Source organism: Balearica regulorum, chromosome 1 (genome assembly GCF_011004875.1).
Source record: "Balearica regulorum gibbericeps isolate bBalReg1 chromosome 1, bBalReg1.pri, whole genome shotgun sequence".
In the NCBI taxonomy this organism is placed as follows: Eukaryota; Metazoa; Chordata; class Aves; order Gruiformes; family Gruidae; genus Balearica; species Balearica regulorum.
In genome coordinates, this window is record NC_046184.1 from 16,926,630 (window position 1) to 16,951,078 (window position 24,449).

The window sequence follows — 24,449 nt, forward strand, 5'->3', positions numbered from 1 at the left end:
ACTCCTTGTACTATTGTTACAGGCCCTACTAAAAAGTCTGTTTCCATCTTTTTTATAAGTCCCCTTTAAGTACTGAAAGGACAAACACAGGAAAGGAAAAAGGACAAAACACATTAAAAGGAAAACCACAAGATTTCAGGCGTTATAAAATAGACTCTTGTAAGGTGACAGATGCATGAATCCTGACTAATAATTGTAGATGAGATGATGAAAGCCAACTGATGTATTGTAATATGGGTTTAAGCTGAAGGAGAGTCCATTTAGACTAGATGTTAGAAAGAAATTCTTTACTGTTAGAGTGGTGAGGCACCGGAACAGGTTGCCCAGAGAGATTGTGGGTGCCCCATCCCTGGAAGTGTTTAAGACCAGGTTAGATGAGGCTTTGGGCAACGTGGTGTAGTGGAGGGTGTCCTTGCCTGCAGCAGGAGGGTTGGAACTAGATGATCTTTAAGGTCCCTTCCAACCCAAACCATTCTATGATTTTATGAATATAATATGCGTCTATGATTGATAGCCACACTATAATGCCATTTTTCCAAACAGAACCCACACCCAAAGAGTGCGTTCAAAATAGAGAATACTTTGAGGTATCTGATTTGTCTTTAATACTTTTTAATTCTTGTTTTACATAAATAGAAACTTTTGTTTACATTTAACATAGATTGAATATTTTCACATGGATATGAGCAATGGAGTATATGTAACCAGGAAAAGAATATTGATTACATGGGGAAAATGAAAAGGTCCATTCTGGTAGAAACTGTGCTATAGATGGTGTTTGATATATGAAAAACATAACAAATCCTCATTTCTTCTCTTATTGTTGAAGATTTCAGTCTACAGGAAAGCTAACTGGTCACCAGGGTCCTGTTATGTGCCTTACTGTAGATCGAATTTCCAATGGACAAGATCTTATTGTCACTGGTTCAAAGGATCATTATATAAAGGTAAATTGTTAGTATTCGCTTATTTTTTTTTTAACTCTTCACATGAGCATGGGATGCAGACTTCAGCAGAAGTGACTCACATCTCCGTATCTGAAACGTGATAGCCAAGATGGAAATTATTTCATCACTTACAGATTATGAATTATGTTCAATCTTAATAAATGCGTATTACTTCAGTGCTATTTTTATTTGGACGGTTGTCTGTAGTTAAACTGTTTCTTCATCCCCAGTAAGGTGGATGTGAAGTCTTAGAGAAATATTCATAACACCTACTCTTAAGTAACATTTAGCTCTTGAAAGCATATTAAGCTCTGTTTTGGAGCGCAGACCCAATTGCCTCAGCAGAGACACTCTGTGTGCTCCCCACAGGAGAGAGTCTGGGGTCTGGCCCAGGCTCTCGCTTAAGTGTTACCTGAGTTCTGGAGTGAGGAAGCAGAGAGGGATCAGCACATCTCAGCTGAGGTGCCCAGTCTATTTGATGTACTCATTAGCACGCAGGTTGCTCTGTGTTGTGTTCAAAGCATAGCCAGTGGTGTTATGATACTTTTCTGCTTCTTGGCATTGTGATTAATTTGCTCAAGGATAGGGAGTCTGGTTTTTTTGGAGGGGTGTCAGTCAGGAGTTTTTTTGGTTGGTTGGTTTGTTTGTGGTTTTTTTCTTCTCTTCTTTCTTATTTCTTTTTTGGGCCCACCTCAGCCAGGGGGTATTTGAACCCACTAGCTCCTGTTTCTTAGGACTATGCCCAAACCACTAGACTACAGGAACTATACATCGTCTTCCCTGTAAAGTTGACCCTCACACTGCAAAGAACATGTGATTCATGAGGCCAAAGGGAGAATGAGCAAGATACTCAAGCTTGTTGTGAGGGGCTACCCTTCGTTCTGGTCTTTATACTCGCACACTGGAAAAAGGGTATAAACACATCTGGGAGTGGAGCAGGAGCAAGTACCCGAGTGAGCGTTCTCGTGGAGCTGGGCTTTCTCTTGTTGACATTACCCTGGAATTCTTGGACACTTGGCTGCGCACTGGCCCAGCCTCAGCAGACTGCCTGGGAAGTGGGTGTGTAGCTTGACAGTTTGGCCATGGGTTTGAATCCCATCAGCAGTCCCTGTGGTTAATGGCCAGAGGATTCTTAGGCAGCAGAGCCACAGAGAGGCACTCTAATAATTACTTCTCTGCACAGTTCAGAATATTGGGTTGGTTAAGAGCTACCATCCTGGCACAGTAATGAGTATAGGATGTCAGTGAGGACAACAGGATGTGATCATGTAATGCAAGTTTGTCATGCTTCCAACTCATGTGACTAGCAAGGAAGTGGAAGGGCTTTTAGAAAACAGAGCTGTCAACAGTCAGACAAGTTTATCTGCCATTCTTGTGTGCTCCCTGGCTGTGGATGGGCTATGTAAATCCTTATGAGGCTGCCTGCTTATTGACTTACACCACTAGAATATCCAGGGATATTTTGGCCATGTGTATGTGCTGCAGAGGAGTGGGTGTTCTGCAAGGTGAATCCATCCAAGGCGCTTTGAAGAGTGCAAATGATCTGTACGTACATGGTCAGTGCGGCAGTTTGGGAATTCTCCGTGCTTCTCCATGTGGGTAGGTCCACTCAGGGTAGTAGGTCTGGTCACAGATACTACTTTCCCCTGCCTCAGGAAACTACTGTCTTATCTACTGAGCCAGGAATGTTAGTCACCTTTAAGTTCCTAATTTTTCTGGTGTATCATTGAACTTTTTTGTTACAACTGGAACTGATGTATGTTAATTGAATGTGGTAACTTTTAAAATACCTTTATGTCACTTAGGGTATTCTTTTACACTACCAAGCTGTCCCTTTTTTACTGCCAAGCTTATTAATTTTAAAAGGTCAATGAAGAGCAAATAATAGGGGATGAAGTCTGACATTTGATTGTGAAACAGAGGTAGTGTTCTAAAAAGCTACGGCTCATCTGTTCCTCAGTCTGAGTGAGTTCTGGCTTGCTACAATGCAAGATGAAACAGGGTTGCTTACATTGCTCTGGGGACAAAGAGCTGATGGAGTTGATCATGCCTTAAATTGTTAAATGGCCTCACTTAAAGCAGATTCTTTAAGACACCATTCTTGGAGCACAGGCAAGGAGAGAGGTGTGTCTAGTCCATGGAAAGCATTAGCATGTAATGGTGTGTAACCCTTGCCAAAACACCTTGTCCAGAACAATGTGTTAATGCCTCTTCCTGCAGCTGCCTGTACAATTCTCCCAGTGTGAGTTGTTTCCCGTACTCACTCGTGAGCTTTGTTTCTCTAGCCCACCACACAGTACATATAGCCTCTTCCATGTGAAGGCACTGTGTATTTCATAACCAAGTAGTAGCACTTTCCTGAAGTCAGTGAAGCATTCCTGCTTCAAGCAAGAGGTAGAAGAGGAGAAAGGAGTTGTTCTGGTAGATAAATTCTGTCAAATATACATCATGATACAGTGGCCTGTAGTAAAACTTTCCAAGTTTTTCCCCTGAAGTTATTAACTGCGTGTCTTCCAAGCTGGTTAGATGATAACTTTGCTTAACATATTTGGTCATTTATTTATGTATTTTAGATGTTTGATGTGACTGAAGGGGCTCTCGGAAGTGTAAGTCCTACACACAATTTTGAACCTCCTCATTATGATGGCATTGAAGCACTTGCTATTATGGGAGACAACCTTTTTAGTGGATCCAGAGATAATGGAATTAAGAAATGGGATTTGACTCAAAAAGACCTTCTTCAGGTAATGGAAAGAGTCATACGGCTAATGTGACAGTCATGCTGTAGAACTGTTTTCAGGCTGTGTAAATGTTCAGGCTCGTACAATGACTATTCACTTAGATACTGATGTTTTTAATAGGGAAGGCACAGAGCACCAACGAAGAAAGAAATCGATAATGTACTTGATCTTTACACTAGGAACACAGTTGCTTTCCAGCCCATGTCAGGAAATTCTGAAGTGGGTAGCCTTTTATTCTGGCTCCGAGTATGTGGTTTAGTTTTTGGTGGTGGGTTTTTTTGTTTTGTTTTGGGGTTGGTTTTTTTGGTTTTTTGGGTTTTTTTGCTTTGGAATGCAGGCAGCAGTTTTCTCCTCTATGATTGGAACCATTGGATATCAACCTTGTCATTGACAGGTTGCTAAATTTTGGGCTGGGAACTCATTAATGACAAACAATGCCTTAGATCAGGCTACAGAATATTTTTTTTTATGAAGAGGGTTTACAACACACCTTGCTCCACCTGGTCTTGTTTCTAAAAAGCTTACTCTTTAGATCTCCATTCATCTTGTTATACAATGCATATGTTATTTAATGTATACAACACACATAATAATCTACTTGCTGTTAGAACATATTTGCTGTAAGTTCTTATTGTTTAAAAAAAGGGGGGGAGGAGGGAAGCAAAGGGGACTTCAAATCCAGGGAAACTTTGAAGTTCATTGTAATTCCTCTGACATTGAGAAATTTGATTTTTGGCTACTTGCAATAAGCCAGTCTCTTTTAGGTCTTATGAGAGGTTGTTGAGGTAGATACAATTATTGAAGCTGAGACTGTGTGAGAAATGGAAGGCAGAAAAAAGCAGAAGATACTGCTGTTTTTGCAAAGGTTTGGTTAGATACAAATCATTTAATAAGTTTTGGAGGAAGGAGGAGCATGTCTTATGTGCATTTAATGTGCAGACTGATAGCAAGGAAACAAATAGAATATTAAAGCTTTTGGGCATGAGAGAATAATGGACTGTTCACCTTAAGAAGAAAATTTCTATATGGGCATACATCATATTCCATAAATACACAATCTTTCTTGACCTTCTTTCAAAATTGCCCAATTAGGTGCTAGTTCCTTTTAAGAATACTAGTAAGACTTCACAGTTAAAATAAGGATTCAGAAATGAATCAGCTTCTTACAGAAAATCTTCACTTGGCCGTACTGGGACATCGACCCTCATATCCATCTGTCTATGGAAACGTACTAAGCAGCTTGTTAGCAAAAACAGGAGGACTGCAGGAACAGGAAAGATTTTGCATTCTCAGGATGACTTTATTAAACTTGTAAGAAGCGTCTTCACTCTTGCATTTTAGGCTCATTAAAATATTATGCAATGTGCATTTTTACTGTTGCAATTAATTTAACGTCAGCAAGAATACATGGGCAGGAGTGAAGCAGTATGTAACAGTGTTTCTTATTTTCCTTTCAGTATGTGTACATCTAATAATTTCTGTACTTCATGTTCCCCTGTTTGTTGGTTTTAAAAGTAGGACTTAATAAAAATGATCTCACAATTCCTACTTTTTTATTTTTATAAAATGTGTGAGGTGAGACTAAAACATTTGACAAAACTATAAATAATTGTTATTCACTGTCTTTTTGGGGAATGAAGAAAAGTGCTGTTACTTTTTCTAGTCATGGGGTGATTCAGGATGAAAGGGCCCACTGGAGGTCATACAGCGTGAAGTTGGCCTGCTGATCCAAGCAAGGCCAACTTTGTTGTTAGGTCTGGTTACTCAAGGCCTTGCCCAGCTGAGTTTTCACAATCTCCAAGGTCACAGATTGCACAGCTGCTCTGGGTGACCCATTGCAATCCTTAAACTACTCTTGCATGAATTTCCCCCCCCTCCCCTATATCCAGTCAGAATTTCTATTGCTGCTACTTTCTTTTGGCGTGTACACTGTTTTAGGTGAAGGGTAAAAAAACCCAAACAACCCCACCCTGAAAACAGAGCTGCCCTGCTTTAAAGTATAAATGCCTACATTTCAATAGCAGTCCTGGTTTTGCATTCATGTGTTAAATAAGGTTGGTCCTCTGTAATTGATGATAAACATTTAACAAACATGCTATTCAAAAGAATTCGGACATCATCTACTTCACCTGGCACTATACAGCCCAAGCCACAAAACGCTTCTGTGACAGAATTAAGATTTATAGTAACAACCTCCTCCCAGTTTGAAGCGCTGCAGGACCAGACCACCAGTGTTGTGACAGCAGTGTGTATTATAGGTAAAATGCCAAGATGATCCTAGAAAGCTGAATGCGCCTCATAATATGAGGAAGGCAGCAAGCCAAAGCAGCTCCTGCCAAACTGAACTGGAGAAGAGCCACTCCTCGTCCCCTTAAAAGACAGCAAACTTGGGCTACTGTTTCCCCAGTGTTGTTATCAAATTGGTGGTGTTCTCAGCTGGTCTGTGCAGCATTTTGCTTTCTGGATCAGCAGTAAAATGCTAGTGTCCTTCCTCAATAAAGAATTAATGTGTTTTTGTTAAGTGCTACATCACAAAATCAATTTATAATGTGTAATGGGAAAAGAACAAAGGAGGAAGGCAAATACAGAAACAGTTTCTGTCTCCCTGGTGTATTTTCTGAGCAGTATTTTGGATTTTCTTTTTATGTGTTTTATAACTGTTTTACAGGCAGACTTGAAACCCATACAGGGACCATATGTTCAAATATGCATTTGGACGTATGCAGATTTAGCATTATACTAAACTAATTTCTGTTCCACGTCAGGTCAGTTGTGTATATTGGATTTTATTTTTGTTTTGCAGCATTATCTCACAAAGAGAAGCAAACTCATGGCATAGGAGTAGCCTCATGGAAGATAGCACCCTCTTTGCTCTAAAGGAGGAGAAGCCAGAGGGCTGGGATATACCCGGCATCATGTAGCAAATCTACTGCAGCACAGGAATCAGGCTTAGAACTTGGGATTTTTCCATTTCTGCTAGAAGCTTTTGCAGCCCTGTGAGACATGCCTGCCTTCTCTTTTTCAGCAAGTTCCTAATGCTCATAAAGACTGGGTGTGTGCTCTTGGGCTGGTACCTGGCGCTCCGGTTCTGCTCAGTGGCTGCAGAGGTGGCACCCTCAAGCTCTGGAATGTGGAAACCTTCGCACCCATCGGGGAGATGAAGGGGCATGACAGCCCTATAAATGCAATCTGCACCAACTCCAGCCAGATTTTCACAGCAGCTGAGTGAGTTTTTCCTCTCTGTGAATCTTTCTTTTCCATAGCTCCTGCTAGAATTCTGTCCATGCAAATGTATTCAGGAGACTTCCAGTTGTGTAAGTCACTTACTAGTCTATGCCCGTAAATGCTAATAATATATGGCAGTGATCCCCAAAGTGGGGTGCATACACCGCAGGGGATGTACAATATGATCCATTGGGGTGTGGGAAGAAAATATTAGAACTTCAATAGTACATGTATATAATTTATAAATGAATAAATACACGAGGGTGTATGCTCAGAAATTTTTTAATGGCCGGGGTGCACTATCAAAAAAGTTTGGAGACAACTGATCTACAGGATGGCAGGGAGAATTTGGCAATAGTTGAGAACTTCACCAGCTTGTGTCTACCGTTGGGCTATTTACTGCTAGGACTGATTCCTGATCTGTGGGAATTTTTCTAAAACATATAGTATGTGGTTGTGTTTTTCTTTTTGTTCTTAAGTGCTGGCATATAGCAGAAGCTTTGCAAGCTGTCCTACTGTCCTTTAAACACCTTGATTTGAATATTTACTTCCTCAGCAAAAGTGACCATACTGAGTACCTGAAACCTCAGGAGACTTGGCCAAGAAAAATACCTCATTCTGGAGAAAGTGCAGGAGACAACAGCAGAGCTCGCTGAGCAGTGTAGTCAGCACGGCAGCTGTGAAAGCTGTCGTGTTATCCGCTAGCGCCAAAGGCGGAAGCTTCTGGCCTTCTGAATTGAAAGCTGCTTCGATTCAGAAAGACGTGGATTTCAAAGTTGCCAAGTTTCCACATTTAGTGGCCTATTTTTCTGTTTAAGCATTAATAGATAGGGGTGGAGACGTCAAAGCTTATGTCTCTGTTTGCCTAAAGATCATTAATAAAGTCTAGAACATACATGCACCTGAAATGTATTCTTTATTACTAGTGAAAGAAAATCCCAGCCTTTTGGCACTTGCGACATTGTGGTGAAGGTTTACAGAACTTAAGGTATTCCTGCCGAATTACAGGGAAGTGAAGGCTCAAGTCAGAAAACCTCTATTCTGTGATAGAATCTGTCCTGACTGCTGCCTCTGTTTTTTTTGTTTTTTTTTTTTTTGAGGGGGTATACACTTTCCAGCACCTGGCAAAGGGGCTGTGGTTTTTCTGTGGGTTTTTTTTTGGGGGGGACGACGATGGCACGGTTTAGAACTTTGTGTCATCTCGTGGCTCTGTACTTTTTTTTTAATCTTTTCTTATTATACAGTGACACCTCTTGTGCACGGAGCACGTTTCAGGTCCTGTTTGATTTAACCTGTTATAACTTTTCATGCTTCTGTTTTGATGACAGGAAGTAGTCTTGTCCTGTTGAGCCTGTCTCTCTAATTCTGTGGTACACTGGCTGTTTGCCTGTGGTCTGCTGAGTTGCAAATAGTTACATGATGGAAGCTCTTCTCTGATGGCAGCTCTTCTCTGATGTCAGTCTACTTCAGCCTATTACCATGAGCTGTATTTTAAGAAATTAAGTAATAGAAGAATAGGATTTTTACTTTCCTTAGACACATAACCATCCAAGCAAGTATACAGATTAAAAGTAGTAGCCAGTGCTGTCATAAGGTTAGGGAATCTTAAATGTTGTACGTCTTGGATTACAAAGTCTCCTGGAGGTGGAATGACCCTTGCATATCCATTAAGGAAATATTATTTTGCTGACAAAGCCTTTCTGAATAAGACACTTGAGCTTTTAAGAAAGCTTTGCTGGTCCCCTCGCTGTCTCCCTCCCTCCCCACTGTAATTACCTAGCTCTAATACTGCTTTGGTTTGGTTTTCAGTGACCGGACTGTGAGGATCTGGAAAGCTCGAAGTGTAATAGATGGACAGATCTCAGATACAGGAGATGCAAGTGAAGATCTTGCCAGTAATTGAAAAGATGGGGATAAATGAATATATTGATGAATTTGAGGTGCACTCTATGCAGTTTGCTGCATGCTTATTAGGTAAACACTGATGACTGGAATGAACTGACAAATAAGAGTGAACTCTTCTACTAGACCTGCTGTCCTTAAAATATGTACTGTATTTAAGGAAAAAATAACCTCTTGGTAACATGCTTGTGTCTCAATGATCACATATATATGTCTATATATTATGGTTGAATTTGTGTGCATATGTAACACTTGCAGTTTAACTGGAAATCAGTCTTCTCTAATGACCATCTCAAAATTTTAACTTTGAATATATAACAAAAGTGCTCTGCTGTATTTCACTCACAAGAATGATCAGTTGTTTTGCATTTTAGGGTAGCAGGGGCATGATGAGCCCCAGTAATGAGCCTTTGATTAGGAGAGGCAGTTTCAAGATTCTAAAGGTCACTTACACTGTTGTTAGGAAAGCGGAGTGGATAAAAGATGGGAAGAAGCTGTTAATGACACATCTATCTGACATGGCTGTATCCTGCTAACAGCAAATGCCATATGATTTGTGTTAATGTTAGCATATAATCCTTGTTGACCAAAGTTGTGCAGCTACGTATACTCTGTGCTCAGGACTAGAACTCAAATGCTCATAAATTGGTACGTTTTATTAGTGTTTTGCCTATGTTCTCTAATGACTAGGTGTTCTTAATGTCATGACAGAAGTATACCCGAATCTATTTTTCTTATGGATTTGTTTCTATCATCTCACATTTTCTTTATTAAAGCAAAATGTCTTTCCTTTTTATCTAATTTTATATGCTGCTAAATGTATTTTAAATACACTGTTTTGCAAACCTTGGCAGTTACTCTGAGAACTGAACCACGTGTACTGGAAAAAGCTATGTAAATAGATGGTTGTACAAAGAAAAATATCTTATCTTGTGCCTGTATGACTTTTAAAGCTCTTGGAGTGTGGATATAGAGGGAGGATGTATAATTTACCCAACTGCTCTGAATATTAATTTGTAAATTCTGCAAATTTTAAAAATTTATGTAGATTCAGACACAGTGTTTGAATATTGAGGTTTTTTTGGTTGGTTTTTTTTTGTTTTATTTTTTCCAGAAAATATCAGTCTGTAAATTATAGCTTATGTAGGTAACACTTAAATAAAGATGTGAATGTGAACTATATCTCTTTGTGTTTTTCATCATACCTCCTTATAAAAAATTTACTTCCCTTGCAAAGGCCCTGAATATAAAATGCACAATTTTACACAATGCAGTAGATTAGCTTGCTGAGTACTGTAGCCCAGAGGTTGTGCTGGTATCCCACCTCTGTGTTCTCGTTGGCCATTATTGATAGTACTTAGGAACCCTAGTAGGATTCCCTCATACTAAGCACAGTACAGACTTAAAATGAAGCAGATGGCTCCTCTTCCTAAGAGATGACAGTTCTTGCCTTATTACATATGGTCTGTCAAACAAAGAAAAGTTCTGATGCCTCTTGCTCATCGTGGAGGAATTATTTACTTCTCGGCTCAGCTTAAAAGGAGATGAAAACATGTAGTGCTTGTGATTTTGAGGTTACTGATTTATTCCAGGTTTTGGCAGAAACGAGTAATGATGCATATTGTTAAACAACAATGTATAGGTTAGTTCAAATAAACAGCAGCAATACCAATTAGTGTTTATCTGTCATGCTTTTTGACTACTTAAGGGCTGTACACACAGAAGATTTGGGACCATATCACAACTTTGAGCAAAACTCCTAGTGGAGAGTGGATTTATGTGCACAACTCGTGAGAGGCTTTGTGTGCCTGGGACAGGGTCCCTGTTCCCCCTGGCGCAGTGGGGAAGGGCCACCCGCAGTGCCACGCTACACAAATGAAGCCAACAGCTTGGTGAGCCCTGGTTTTGGAGCTGAACACTTGTGGCTGCCAGCTGGGAGCCCTGGGTAGTTGTGGTTTTTTGCGTGTGTGCGTGTAAGATTCATATGAATCCTGTGGTTTGCAACTGCAGGACAGAAGTCCTTACAAACCGAGGAAATGAGTACCTGCTCTCAGGCTGCTCTACTTTTAACAGACTGTATGGTGACAGGCTGTCCTGGCACCAGTTTGCAGATGCTTCTCTCTGGTGATGCTTGGCAGCACAGACATCTTGTTTTATGAAGTTATCTCCTGATCGGCACCAATGTAACTTAGATAATGTGTGTATAGATTTTTATAGGCCAAGTGCAAGGTCCTGCACGTGGGTTAGGGCAATCCCAAGCACAACTACAGACTGCATGGAGAATGGATTGAGAGCAGCCCTGAGGAGAAGGACTTGGGGGTGTTGGTGGATGAAAAATTCAACATGACCCAGCAGTGTGCGCTTGCAGCCCAGAAAGCCAACTGTGTCCTGGGCTGCATCAAAAGAAGTGTGACCAGCAGGTCAAGGGAGGGGATCCTGCCCCTCTACTCCACTCTCGTGAGACCCCACCTGGAGTACTGCGTCCAGCTCTGGGGGCCCCAGTACAGGAGAGACATGGAGCTGTTGGAGAGAGTCCAGAGGAGGGCCACGAAGCTGATCAGAGGGCTGGAGCACCTCTCCTATGAAGACAGGCTGAGAGAGTTGGGGTTGTTCAGCCTGGAGAAAATGCAGCTCCGGGGAGATGTAATTGCAGCTTACCAGTACCTGAAGATACCTACAGGAAAGCTGGAGAGGGACTGTTTACAAGGGCATGTGGTGATAGGAAAAGGGATAATGGCCTTAAGCTGAAGGAGGGGAGCTTTAGATTGGATATTAGGAAGAAATTCTTCCCTGTGAGGGTGGTGAGGCACTGGAACAGGTTGCCCAGAGAAGCTGTGGGTGCCCCCTCCCTGGAAGTGTTGAAGGGCAGGTTGGATGAGGCTTTGGTCAACCTGGTCTAGTGGAGGGTGTCCCTGCCCATGGCAGGGGGTTGGAACTAGATGATCTGTGAGGTCCCTTCCAACCCAAACCATTCTATGATTTTATTTTTTTTCCTCCAGGAAGACATTCAACCTAAACCAGATCTCACCATGTAACACAGGTTTACTCTGAAAGTTCTTGCCATTAAGTAATTGGAAGAAAACTGTCATTTTGTAAAGGTCACAGTATGAGTGCATTGTTTTAATGGGGAATTCTTCAACTGTTTGTTTTTCTCCAAACTTTTCATTTGTACTATAAAACTACATATGTGAGAAAAGGTAATATGAAATCAGAAAAAGGTAAGCACTGGACTCAGATTGTCTGAAGATGTTTGTTTAAAAAGAATGGAAGATGGTCTCTGAAAAGTTAATTTTCTCAGAAGTCATGGGAAAATCATGTTTTCTCGCAAAGTTGGAATTCAAAAGTTGAGCAAAGTTTGCAGACAAATTAATAACTACATCCCATCTTATCTGCTTAGATACATTCTTAAATACAGGCAAGGTCATGTGTTATAATTAATCTCATGCAAGATAGGAATGCTGAGAAAATATTTGCATTGTTTCCTACTGTGTATCGGAACAAATGCTTATCATGCCTCTGCCTCGTATAAAAGCCTCCACGCTGCCTGCAGAAATCGGCGTTCGACCATGGAGAGGATCAGGATTCCGTGTTTCTTCGCTGTTGTGCTAGCAGGTAAAAGTATGGCAACTTGTATTTTGTCATGGGCTTCAAAGCAAGGTATAAATGTGATAACGACAGGAGAGCTATTAGGGGAGATGATCTTTTTTACATGGAAAAGGAGAGAACGGGCATGGCTTTAACTCCACCTGAGGTGGCTCTGTGGGGAAGACAACAGGGCTGGCTTGTAGAGAAATATGTCCCCGTCCACGCTTGGGCACCAGCAGAGACGCGCTGGAGTCAATGGGACCGTTCAACTGCTGAAAGCTACCCTGTGCTTTTGCTGTGCTTAGTACCCCCGTACACCAGAGGTTAACTCTGTCCAGAGTCCAGTAAAGGCAGAGTACATCTCACCCGGGCGCTAGATAAAGGAAGAGGGAATCTCTGCAGCAAAAGCCTTCAAAATGTGTGGATGAATCCAAAATGTAAAGACTAATACTATCAAATTAAAAGGCATGTGTTAATACTTTAATTCCTTGCTTATGCCTTATTGCAGCATTTTCTAAGCTAATTTCATAAAATTGAAGTCAGGGTTTTTAAAAATCAGTGGGGATAATTTTTCACGTATATCTTTCAAACTACCTTGCTTTAGCTTTGTTCCCATGGAAATTATCATGGAAAAGCAGCAAATAGCTACTGCTAAATTCCACTGCTGGTTTGCATTTCATCTTCCATGTACATTTACAGACATGGGCCATAAATGCACTGAAAATGCATTGATGCATTGAAAATGGAATGATATGGAGATTTTAAAATATTTTTTTTAAAAAGTAGAGAAGGAAAATTACATCTTTCCACTTGCTACTATCCCATTTGTACTATAATAGAAATAAATCCAGGAACAAGGGATGAATGAGGTTGCAGCCTTGTTCAGCTGCTTATACCTCTAAGTGCTTGTTTTCAAAATTTGCTGGAAAATTTAAGCTTCACATTGATGAGGTAAAAAAAAAAAACCCAAAATTCTTGGCTCCTGCTGGGGCAATCTTTTTCCCCTAGAACTAGCTTTTTCTTTCACAATATCATTCTTATAAAGTATTTTGAAAGTATTTTACTATACAACTGGGTTGATAAAAGTCTCCTGTGAACTGATGCTATGTAAAGTGATGCCAAGTTAATAACATGCTCAGTCATATTCTTTGATTTCAGCAATGAAAACACTGATGCTGCATTTGGCTCCCATTAAAAAACCCCACAAACCCAAACCTAAATTAAATGTGATGGGTTTACTCTATTTTGTGCTTTGTCTGCCAAGGTGTTAACTCGGATGTGCAAGGCACGGCAGCGCAAAGCTGCTGGACCCAGAAGCCATGCTTTGACTGCAGAGGTGGTGCTTGGAACGGCGTTTTTTTAGCCTCTGGGGTTGCACAGGTTTAAGGACCGCAGGAGATCCAGAGGGCTGCAGGAGGCCTTTGAAATCCTGTCACCAATAAGGAAGGCATGGCAGTTATTTCTACGGGACTTGCAATCTGTCTGCCTGTCCCACATCTACAGCAGGGACACAGCACAAGAAGGCAAGGCTTGTCCCATCTAGCCCAGTCTTTAGTGTTTCATTAGACCATTGACGAATCCTTCCCAATTTCCGCTCCAAGAAAAAATAGTTTAGGGATTGCAGAGGGGTGTTCATATTCCTGTTATGCTTTGGATGAAAAAGGGGATCAGAATTTAGGGCTTTTCTATGTGACAGATCACGGGGGGGTGAATGCTGGACAGAAAGCAGCCAGCCTGTGGGGCATGACTGCCCACCCCAGGAACCAAAGGTGGAACCAAGCCTGCCTGCCTGGCAGCTGGTGAAGGTTACCAGGATTTCACCCATTAATTCCTGTTAATTCCTGCCTCTCCAAGGTGGTACAAGATGTAGTGGCATCCGGGGAACATCAGACCTGAGTGTCAGATGCTCCTGCATCAGAGGAGGGATGAGAGTTTTCTCAAAAGACAAATGTAGACAGCACTCAGCTCCTGTTTTCTGCATTCCCACCCCTACTTGGAACTCAGCTCTGGCATCACAGCGTGATGGCATTTTCTAGTTTTATTCTCTAAATTTTCCCAGTATATACAATTATTGCTTGTGCACATCTGCTTGTAAAATTCTTTATATGGAGAAGCCCAGACTGCATCAGCAATCACGTTTTCAGCTTTCAAGCACACAACAGTCCACGTAAAAAAAAAAGTAAAGCAGAGGTATTAGTCATTTTATTGAAAAGAGCAATTATCTTTCAAGTAGATTGCATTTTTAAATATTGCTGTAATGACTAAAATGACATAAGTTAACTTCAAAATAAGTATGCTGCCTGTGGTATGCCTGATCTCTTTAAGAGTATTTGATAACCGAGTGTTTTGTCGGCACGGCAGGGAGCTGGTCTCACAGTCCCCCTGCTCTCAGGAGGTTTGCTCCGTGCTGGGGAACCACAGGGCTCGACCTGCAGCTGCAGAAAGGAAGATTTAGGTTTTGTCAGGATGCTTCTGCAGATGACTGATTTGTGCCTTTTCTTTTACTGCTGGCATTTTTCCTTTACTCATAGCCATTCCTGTACTAACACAAACTACTAATACACTATTACACATGTATAGCATTCATATAATATATAAAAGAAATCTAATACAGACATATGTAATCAGTATTTTTATATTTATACATATCATCTAGGTGCATGCTGATTGCATATATTTTTATACATATATGTCTTCTCTGTATCACACAAGTGAGAATAAGAACACAGAAAATGTAGTATTTTAATATCTTTAACAGTTCTAGTCCTTACTGATGTAGACCTCCTGTTCAGCTAGCCTGAAGTGCTGCTCTCGCGCCTCACCAGCAGTTTCATCAGCCCGCTATTTAACTTTCCATGATTACTTCAGAGCAAGTCGTGCTTCAGCTGAGCACCAGCAGCTCTGAGCACCGAACAATACAGACCGACTGCCTTGGTTTGTAGAAGAAACCGGTTGCTCTTGTCTCGGTCATGAGCAGGCATGCTGCTCTGCCATCATCTTAGTCAAAAGAATCGTGTATTGGCCCCCAAATGGGGAAAAAACATCACAAAAATACAATCGATTAAGAAGGTTGGATGGGGCTTTGGGCAACCTGGTCTAGTGGAGGGTGTCCCTGCCCATGGCAGGGGGGGTTGGAACTAGATGATCTTTGAGGTCCAACCCAAACCATTCTATGATTCTAAGACTGCATTGCCTTTTTTTTAAAAAAAACACCCTTGGTTTTCTATGGCTCTGACTGCTTTACCCCCGGGTCCAGCCCTAGGCGGGTGCCTCGGCTCCGACCAGGACGGGCAGTGTGCCGGGGCTGTGGCGGTGCAGAAGCGCATCGACTGCCACCCCCAGCCGGGCGCTTCCCAGGAGGTCTGCGAGGCGCGAGGCTGCACCTGGTGTGCCACCGATGTGGCCAACGCTCCCTGGTGCTTCTTCCCTGAGGACAGTCCCTACGGGTACTCCCTGAGCGGGAGCTCTGAGAAGACAGACAATGGCTGGAGGTAAGCCTGCGCCGCGCCTTCCGTGCTGCAGCCCGGCACTGCACGCCGACCACCGCTGCCGTCCCGGGGGCAGCTTGGCAGACACCTTCCCCAAGCTGCTTCACTACTGCGTGCTCAGCTTGCGGTGAGGAGGGTGATGGACGTATTTCCCTGCGTATAAGCCACACAGAGTTGGGGTACTGTGCTCGCATCACGCCACCGGTGAGGAAACTGGTGGTCCCTCCCAGCCTGAGAGCTGTGTCCCAGGAGATCACGATGTCTCCTTGCTTCAGGAGCACCTATTTTATCCATTAACGGCAAGGAGAGCCTAAGCTAATAAAGCAATGATTTTTTAAACAGCTGAGGTAGAGTAGCTGAGCTGTCCCCCCCGGCCATGCCAGGGTGCTCGCAGGCAGCAAGTGGTGGTGGTGGGCAGCAGCGCGTGTTTCTGCCACAGGGTAACACTGAACAAGCGCCAGGCCTTGTCCCTCTTCGGAAATGACATTTCTCCGGTCGTCTTGGAAGTAGAGTTCCAGACAAAGGACAGGCTCCGGTTCAGGGTGAGTATTTGGGGGTGGTGGTGGCATCATTTAACCAAAGCAGTGATGCTAATGAACAAGCTAACCTGCCTCCTCCTTGCCTTGCTTCAGCTCTATGACCCCAACAGACAGCGGTTTGAAGTCCCACTGAAGATCGACTCCCCGGGGGTTACCGCTGATGAGGCCAGCTACGACGTGGAGTTTGTGGATGACTCCTCGCGCTTCAGGATCAAGAGGAAAAGCACCGGCACTGTGCTGTGAGTACTAACATTGTTTTCCACAGAAATTAGATGTGACGGGGTAAGCACTATTTCCTCATACCCTATTGCTTGGTTTTATGCCTTGTCCCTGGATAACACTCATTATTAATAGAAGTATGTGCCTGTATAATAGATGATTATCTACGAGTGTGTAGGAAAGGTTATTCAGCAAGTCAACTTTTGAGGCTACAATTTCACAGCTTGGGATGGTGGTAGACTCAGCTCATGAAAGCACTGAACTAAGTTTTCTGAAATTTGGGGTGTTTTAATATGTCAGAAATTGAGCATCAAATCTGACGCTTTCCAAGACCTAGGTCTAGGAAACTAGAGCTCAAAGCCACAGGGGCTGTCAGCCTCTAACTTCCACTGACTTCAGTGAAGGGCATCTATGGGTCTGGTTTGTCACGCTGCAGAAATACCAGTTGTATTGTCAAGCTGGAACTGTAAGTTTAACTTCAGCTAAAGCCCCCTTCACCAGAAAATGTCACCAAGCATCATAATTTCCCATTTTGTTGGCTTCCAATGTGTCTTTAGTGTGTAATGCTATTTAGCAAGAGAGTGTTTTGGAAGGAGCAGCTCCCTGCGTCCCAGTTGAAGTGTGCTCCTGGCAGTTGCCTTCAGGGATGCTACAGCATGGGGCTAGCAGCAGTCTCTGGCTGGCTGCGGTGACAAATGACAGTGTTACAGACCGCTCTGGGTTATCACCGCTTGACTCAGGAGGGCGAAGGAGATGCACAGAACATAGAAATATGGGTACTGTTTGCATCAGGCTGTGGTTGTGTCTGTATCAGCATTTTAATTCAGATCAGCAGCATCTTTTGATGTGAATATCCTGGTTATACCTACGTCTTGCACACTGGCTGACCTTGCAGTGGTCCTGAGGAGCATGGATGAGGTCCCTTCCACATGACCTTACCAGGAGGTGTGCTCCAGCTGCTTCAGAGCAAGCCCCAACACGTGTGTGGCCGCTGGGTCCTCAGCACCAGCTCTGCCTGTCTCACACCCCACCACTAGTGCAGGTGCATTCCCAGAAGGTCATTGGGATCCAAGTGGTTCATTCCATTCATTAGAAAAATCTAACCCCAACCCAAGAAATTAAAAAGGCAGATCAGATTTCCCCCATCCCAGGAAACTCTTGGTTAAACAGAATCAAAATATAAGCATTATCTTTGTGAGCAATGTAAGGATGACTTAACATTTGTGATGCAAGACAATACAGCCTCTAGAATGGCTTGAGTCTGCAGATGGAACCACCACACTGGGTTTTTAATTAGCTGCCCATCCTTCTAAATTAGAGTCTAATGGCATCTCTTTTCATACACGTCACAGCCAATTCTGTAAAGTTTTCTTTTTTGCGGGCTATTGTAAATGTATTATGCATTACTCCGATAACAAAAATAATTTCATTCCTTGTTAGACTTAACAGCTTTGTGAAAAGAGTGGGCTTACGTTAAAGGCCCAATTTTCTTCTCTTTGTAGTAAGAGATTTTTGTAAAGGCTCATTAATTGGAATGGTGATGTAAGAGGTGAATGCATAACAAGATGTGGTGAGCAGCTAGCTCATGGCCTGTTCCCATTCAGCCTCCTCATCTTCACCCAAACCTCAAGGGTTTAGCCTCGGTTAGTCAGGGCATCCTCAAATTTGGGGCGTCCCAGTTAAGGGAAGGGGCCTGCCGTGAAGCAGCCGCAGGGTTTGGTCCGCCGAGCTGCCAAAGGCACAACCCCAGCGAGAGGCAGAGGAGCACGAGCCGGTCCCTGCTGAGCGCGTTTCCAGGAGGGCACGTTCACCAGCCCGCCGTGAGCCCGGGGAAGCCTCCTGCATAACCCTGGCTGTGGGGCACCCCGTGTCCCCCGAAATCTGTACTCGGCAGCAGTGCGGGCATGGGGTGCAGCAGCGATGTGCTGCAGAGCCCGGGGAGGTAGAGGGCAGTCTTGGCTAGTAGCATCCGCGCAGCGCTCGGCAGCGATGCTCTGCAGCGCGGCTGGAAAAGCATATGCTGCCTCGGGGCAGGTAAAGGAGTTCTCCTGAAACCCAAGTGACCCCAAAAAGAGGAAATTGCGAGTGAATATAATGTGCAGTTAATGGATTTTTATCCTGCAAACAATGGCAGGGCTGCTTCTGAAAGATTCTCATCAGCAGAGACACAGGATTTTGCATACAGAAAGGGAAATTATATGTTCCTGGGAATTTTTGTTTCGTGTGAAATGGCACAGTCGGTACTTAGAGACTGAAGGATCACATCCCGGCAGGGAGCCATTCCTCTCACAGCTGAATCATATTTGGAGTTAAATTCCCTGTGTGAGGAGCAAAAATTCTTCCTTTTCATTTGCTTGCCTGTCCATCCTGTCAGAGTGAGTGAATGCAGATGCTCAGGGATACCTCCACAGCCTGACTTAGAGGGATTTGCAACCTCCTTAGCCACCAGGAGAGCTGTGCAGATGGAAATCTTCTTTCAAACCAGGAAAGCAGGTTATATATCCTGGCCTAAAAGCTATGGGTGGCTGCATTTTCCTGACTGGGGAGGATGAACCCTCAGCAAGCGGCATTACAGGAGCATCCCCACCAGTGACGGCACCGGCTGGCTCGGTCCAGGGGAGCACTGGTGGCATCTGGCATGTTAAGTAGATTTTCGTGTTAGTTCAACCTGCCTAAAGGCAGGCTTGCGTGAGTGGGAGGTGGGTCTGACTGTGCTCCACGACTGCAGCAAGGGCTCAGCAGGAACCGCTGCAGAGCATCTTCATTGTTGGCTTGTCCCCCGTCCCAGGTGCAGTCTGCAGAGAAGGCATTGAACCCCAAATCTTCCTCTGGGCTCTCTCCAGAGGTGGGATCTACCGCTCTCCAGGACACCGTGTGCCCGGGGCCAGGCGCCGAGCTGCGCAGCCGTGGCTGTGCCGGGTTGGGGCAGGCTGTGTAGGCAAGTGTCCCTGAGAAACAGGCAAGCACGTAACAGCTGCAGGGACTTCAGTCTCCTATTTTAAGATGTGAACGGCTGTGGCCTTGCTGTCTCAACGAACAGCTGAATCAATCGTTATCTTCATATGCACACAAATATCGCTCAGAACAGCTGATGTGGGCAAACAAAACCTCTTTGACAGGTGTTGCTGTTGCACTCCCCAGGTGTGAGTGGATAATAACTAGTATCTACACCAAACCAGGTCCAGATGCTCTGCTGGACATTTCTAATATCTCTGAGGAAGGCTTGTAAAGCAATCCCAAATACTCAGAAATCTGTTTTACATGATGCTCCTTATCCTCACCAGCAGCTTCACACTGCCGGATGACCCACCCGCCAAAAACGGCCTAAAATCCCTCACGATCCCCAGTGTGCTCTGGCACGGCTGACCCAGTCCACGTGGGGAGGGAGCAGCCCGTCCTGACCAAAAATGTGGTATAGGTTTGGGTGTTTTTTTGAAAATCCACGCTTGTATTTCTCTCCCCTCCTTTCCACGGTGCAGTCTACCCCACTGCCAGTGTCTTTGCAGCGACTGGGTAGCTGACAGCAGGCTCCCCGTCTGTCTGCTTGATATAAAACCCCATCCCAGCTCTGCCACTCGTGCGCACAAAGCCGCCTCCTCGTGAGGAATGATTTAATACCATGTTGGAAATGTTGCAGGGGAGAGGCGGCGGAGACTTTGAGATATTCCTGAATGTGCTTCACAGGCGTTTCTCCTCCTCGTTGAGCTCGAGGAGCCTTTGCCGTACCTGAGCTACCAAAGCATGGGTTCAAGGAGGGCAGGACAAACTCAGGGCTCTGTGTAATCACAATAACAGGGGAGAGGAATGAATTATGTGAGGGGAGAGCCATTAAAAGCTGATTGCAAACCTCACGCAGAGCCAGAAGCAAGAATAAAAGGCCAAGTCCCGCTACATTTTCAGCTTGCTCCGAGGTAATCAGGTGACAGCCGCTGCTTCGCCTGCATGGGGTGAAAATTAGATGGGGTCGTGCAGGGAAATGATCCAGGCGCTGCTGGGGTCTCCAGGACCAGGAGCTCTCGGGCTGCCTCCCTTTCTCCTCCTGGCAATGTCTCTTGGCTTCCTCCCTCTTACCTCTCTCCTTCCCCTACACTGCTGCCATTTTGTCTACCCCATCCAGTCCTGCCTGCTCCTGCCCCTCTTCCCCCTCTCCCACGCTGTGCTGTTTTGCTGGTGGCCAGGGAAGGTCCTTCCCTGTGCCAGCAGCTCTCCAAAGCCATGGGGGTGAGGAGGTGCCACCTCCATGCATTTGCCGGTGAGGTGCTGAGGAGGTCAGATGAGACGAGGGGCAGGCAGAGCCCCCGCTCCCGTACAGATGTCAGGTGTTTTCCATTTTGCTGGGAATGTAACCCAAACCTGCATCTGATTTAAGGCTCCAAGTTTTAGATCTGAACCAGGAGGGACAGGGACTCGAGCCTGGGTCTCCCACTCCAGAGATGAACCTCCCAAACTACCGGCATTGTGTGGCAGTGGAGGCTGTGGGGAACCTCTCCCTGCTCCCATGATGTTTAGAAAATAGCTCTTTTGGCAAATCAGCACGATCAGTGGCAAAATGTTTTGTCAAGAAATTTGTAATCAGCTATAGTTTAATAAATCCTTGCTCGCACTGTCCTAGCTGATCTTGTGGCTCTGCTGGGAAACTGGCCCATTGCTGGACAGGGCTCTACAGTAATAAAAAACAGAAGAGAAAATATTGGGTTGTAATAAGGCAGGCAAGGGAGCAAAACGGAGCCTCTGTGTTATTTAGTGGCATGTGCTCTCAGGTTGAGTACTATTCTCCTTTCTGCACCTGCCATGGAGAGCAGCAACCACTGGAGGAGGTACTATCGAGTGTGAGCATGAAGGCTTCAAGAAAGCATAGATTTCCTCAAGAACAGAGAGTAAAAGGCCGGGAACTGTTTGCTTTAAGGCAGCGATAAATAACAAAGACATCCTCATTTTGCAGTGTGTGATTACTCTGTGGGACTCGTTGCCCCAGGGCAGTACTGACACGGTAGGCTTAGCAGGATACACATTCACGCATAATAAAAAAATTATCTGTAAAAAAAAAAAACCTAACTATTTTTGTCTCCATGTCTCAAAACATAAGCTAATCCTATGAAAACAGCCAGAAACTTCCTCCATAAGCAGATTATTGCAAGATTGGCTCTGAGTGACATCTTATGCCTTCCTCTGTGATATCTGGCCTGGGCCATTGCTGGAGACAGGCAGCGGAGGGATGGACTATTGATTTGATTCTCCACTTTAATATCCGTTCTGCGAGTGACTTTTCCTTCATGATGTCATACGAATAATGGAAGGCAGAACACTTTTCCCAAGCCAGATAAGTGCTCCATTCTCTCTATTAAGAGTTTGGAATACCTTGTTTGCTATCACACTTGGGAAGACACGACACAAATAAAAATCTAATCAAGATTTTCCCTGATTTCCAAAAAGGCTGCTGCAGAGTTTAGCTGCCTTTTTTATTGATCATGGTAGTAAGCACAGATGCCACTTACCATGAAGATGCTTTTACATAGGCAAGGCTATTAGAATGATTTATAATGCTATTGTCTTAAACTGCAATTTTGCTGAAAGCAACAGGAGCAAATTGTGTGCATCATGGGTAGCTTGGGTTTGCTCCTAGTTTGTAAGAGCCGTTATTTTAGTCTTCTAATCATTAAGATTTATGTTACGTAGGCAAGAAGTATTGTAGGTATATCACTTACCCAAGTGTTTTTCAGAACAAATATGAAGCATTATATATCCAGCCACTTATAGGAGATGCCCTGATACTATGACAATGAATACAGTAGAAGTAGAGCAGAACTGTGTCAATAACTGCAAATATACTCTGCGATTCTTTCTTTTAAAATGTCACATCTGTGGAAAATCTGTTGGTTACTCATGCTGACTTTCTCCACCTATTTGATAAATCACCTTAAAAGTAAGATAAGCATATAAAAATTCATTCTTGGTGTGCCTTCTGCAGTCCAGTGGTGCCCCAAGACTTACAGCTAATAAGGAATATGGCTGTTGTGAGAGAGTAGAAACATTTTTTCAGCAATCTGAGAGCAATGGAAAATCACAGAGCTGATTTTCTTAATCTGATGCTCCTCCACAGCTGAAGTGGGGCAAGTCAGGGGCCAAGCACATTTGAGGTTCTTCTGAAAATAGGGCCTATATTCCTCAATCTCTAAGGTGCTTTACTGCTTTGTAGGCAGCCAGTGCATACAGCGATAGCCTGTGCCCTCTGCACAGGTATGCCCAAGCTCTGCCAGGATGTTAGACCCACTTGTGATAGACATGTGAAGGTTCTGCCTGAATTCGCACACAGATAATATATATGGTGTGCTCCCTTTCACAAGGCTATGGTTTCCAAAGAGTCTGGAGGCCAAGAACAGCAGATGTTAGAGAGGACATTTTCTCCAAGCAGCTGAGTGGGATAGATGTTCACACCTTAATGAGCTCATTTCTCTTGAATTCATTGCAACAAGAAGGAAAAAAAAACCCTCTTCCAACCTAAAATGACTTTTGAATGTCTAAATAATGCATTATGCATGTCTTAATGGTGCATCATATGCATGTCCCAAGTCTCCTAAATCTGGAGGTTTTATAAGACCTCTCAGTGTGTGCCACCAGCTGCTTGCTCACGGCAGGCGAGAGTCCGTGCTCTGAGCCATTGCATACACCATAGTTATTGGTCTCCAATAAACTTCAGAGTGAAGTCATTCAACCAGGCAAACCGTCACGTCCAGTCTGTATTACAAAGGACTGATGATTGCACTTCTCAAAACTATTTTATATTGCTTTTAGTCATCCCGCTCAAACATTGTGACAATGTTAGTCATAAACTGCACCTTCAACATGAACAGGATGTTTTATCTATCTGCCTACCCACCTTCCTTTAATACTATTTCCCTGGTCCGCTGCAGTTACGTTTCGTCCTGGTGGCCTGAGGGTTGACTGCTGGATGTGAGACTGGTTTACTTGCTGCCCAGAAATGTTAGTTTTCATATAGACCTTTTCAATCCTGAATCATTCTTTTTTTTCCTTAATGCAAGGTTAAAAATTAGAGAGGTTTACTCTTGAGTATAGCGCACGGTATTTGGAAGAAAACACTAACTTTTATCAGTCAGACTTTCCGGACAGGCAGCAGGCAAATGTCAGCAGGCAATGGGCCAGGCAGATGTGTGGGGAGCCCGGTTTGTATTTCCACAGGCAGGAGTGTTCCCCACACAGAGGCACTACAGGGTTAGGACTTTCGGCAGTGAACCTTGTGCAAAGAAAAGGGTTCTTGTCTTCGTAGGCTTTGCCATGTCTGACTCCTGGTAGGGGGTGAATTTTTGACAGCGAACAACTGCTCAGCTGTATTTTTAGATTTTTTAGATTTTTAGATCCCTTCTGTTGTCCATCACAGCACTCTTATGGTTTGTAGGACTGTTGGAGGAGGACTACGCAAATTCCTGCGCACATGGTGTCATTTTATGCTTCCTCCTGTTTTGTTCCTTCTATCTGCTTTAAACCAGCAGGAGGAGAGGTGGGAGAAATATAATGTTTTCTTTTATTGTCTCCAAGTGCTTAAGGAATGACAGACATCATTTTTTCATTTAAATGATTGCTCTTTGCCAACACAACACAAGCAAACGCATGAAGTAACACAACACTTATCACAGTGCGCTGCCAAGCACAAGGGCAGCCACTTGGGAGTGGAGGCAGAGAGGGATGCCAGGGGAAAACCTGTCCACGCTTTCCTTCAGATGGAGAAGACATAATGGTGCCTGGAAAAAAAGAGACAGTCATTACCAGTCTTTTTATGTCATAGTT

At 43.8% G+C, this 24,449-nt stretch overlaps 2 protein-coding genes across 8 annotated transcripts in view; both read left to right on the forward strand.

The window, feature by feature from the left end:
- KIF21A (kinesin family member 21A) overlaps positions 1-9,992 on the forward strand; it is a 93,036-nt gene extending 83,044 nt beyond the window's left edge. For all 7 annotated transcript variants that reach the window (XM_075742121.1, XM_075742075.1, XM_075742085.1 and 4 more), the window contains 4 exons: positions 830-947; positions 3,521-3,691; positions 6,714-6,913; positions 8,723-9,992. In XM_075742121.1, the coding sequence (XP_075598236.1) occupies positions 830-947; positions 3,521-3,691; positions 6,714-6,913; positions 8,723-8,816 (583 nt within the window). In that variant the 3' untranslated portion in view covers positions 8,817-9,992. The remainder of the gene's footprint in view (positions 1-829; positions 948-3,520; positions 3,692-6,713; positions 6,914-8,722) is intronic.
- A 2,336-nt stretch (positions 9,993-12,328) lies between these two features.
- Positions 12,329-24,449, forward strand: part of LOC104635661 (sucrase-isomaltase, intestinal) — a 59,563-nt gene continuing 47,442 nt past the window's right edge. Inside the window, exons 1-4 of the mRNA XM_075742142.1 lie at positions 12,329-12,427; positions 15,657-15,891; positions 16,328-16,430; positions 16,521-16,666. Of these exons, the coding sequence (XP_075598257.1) occupies positions 12,382-12,427; positions 15,657-15,891; positions 16,328-16,430; positions 16,521-16,666 (530 nt within the window). The 5' untranslated portion in view covers positions 12,329-12,381. The remainder of the gene's footprint in view (positions 12,428-15,656; positions 15,892-16,327; positions 16,431-16,520; positions 16,667-24,449) is intronic.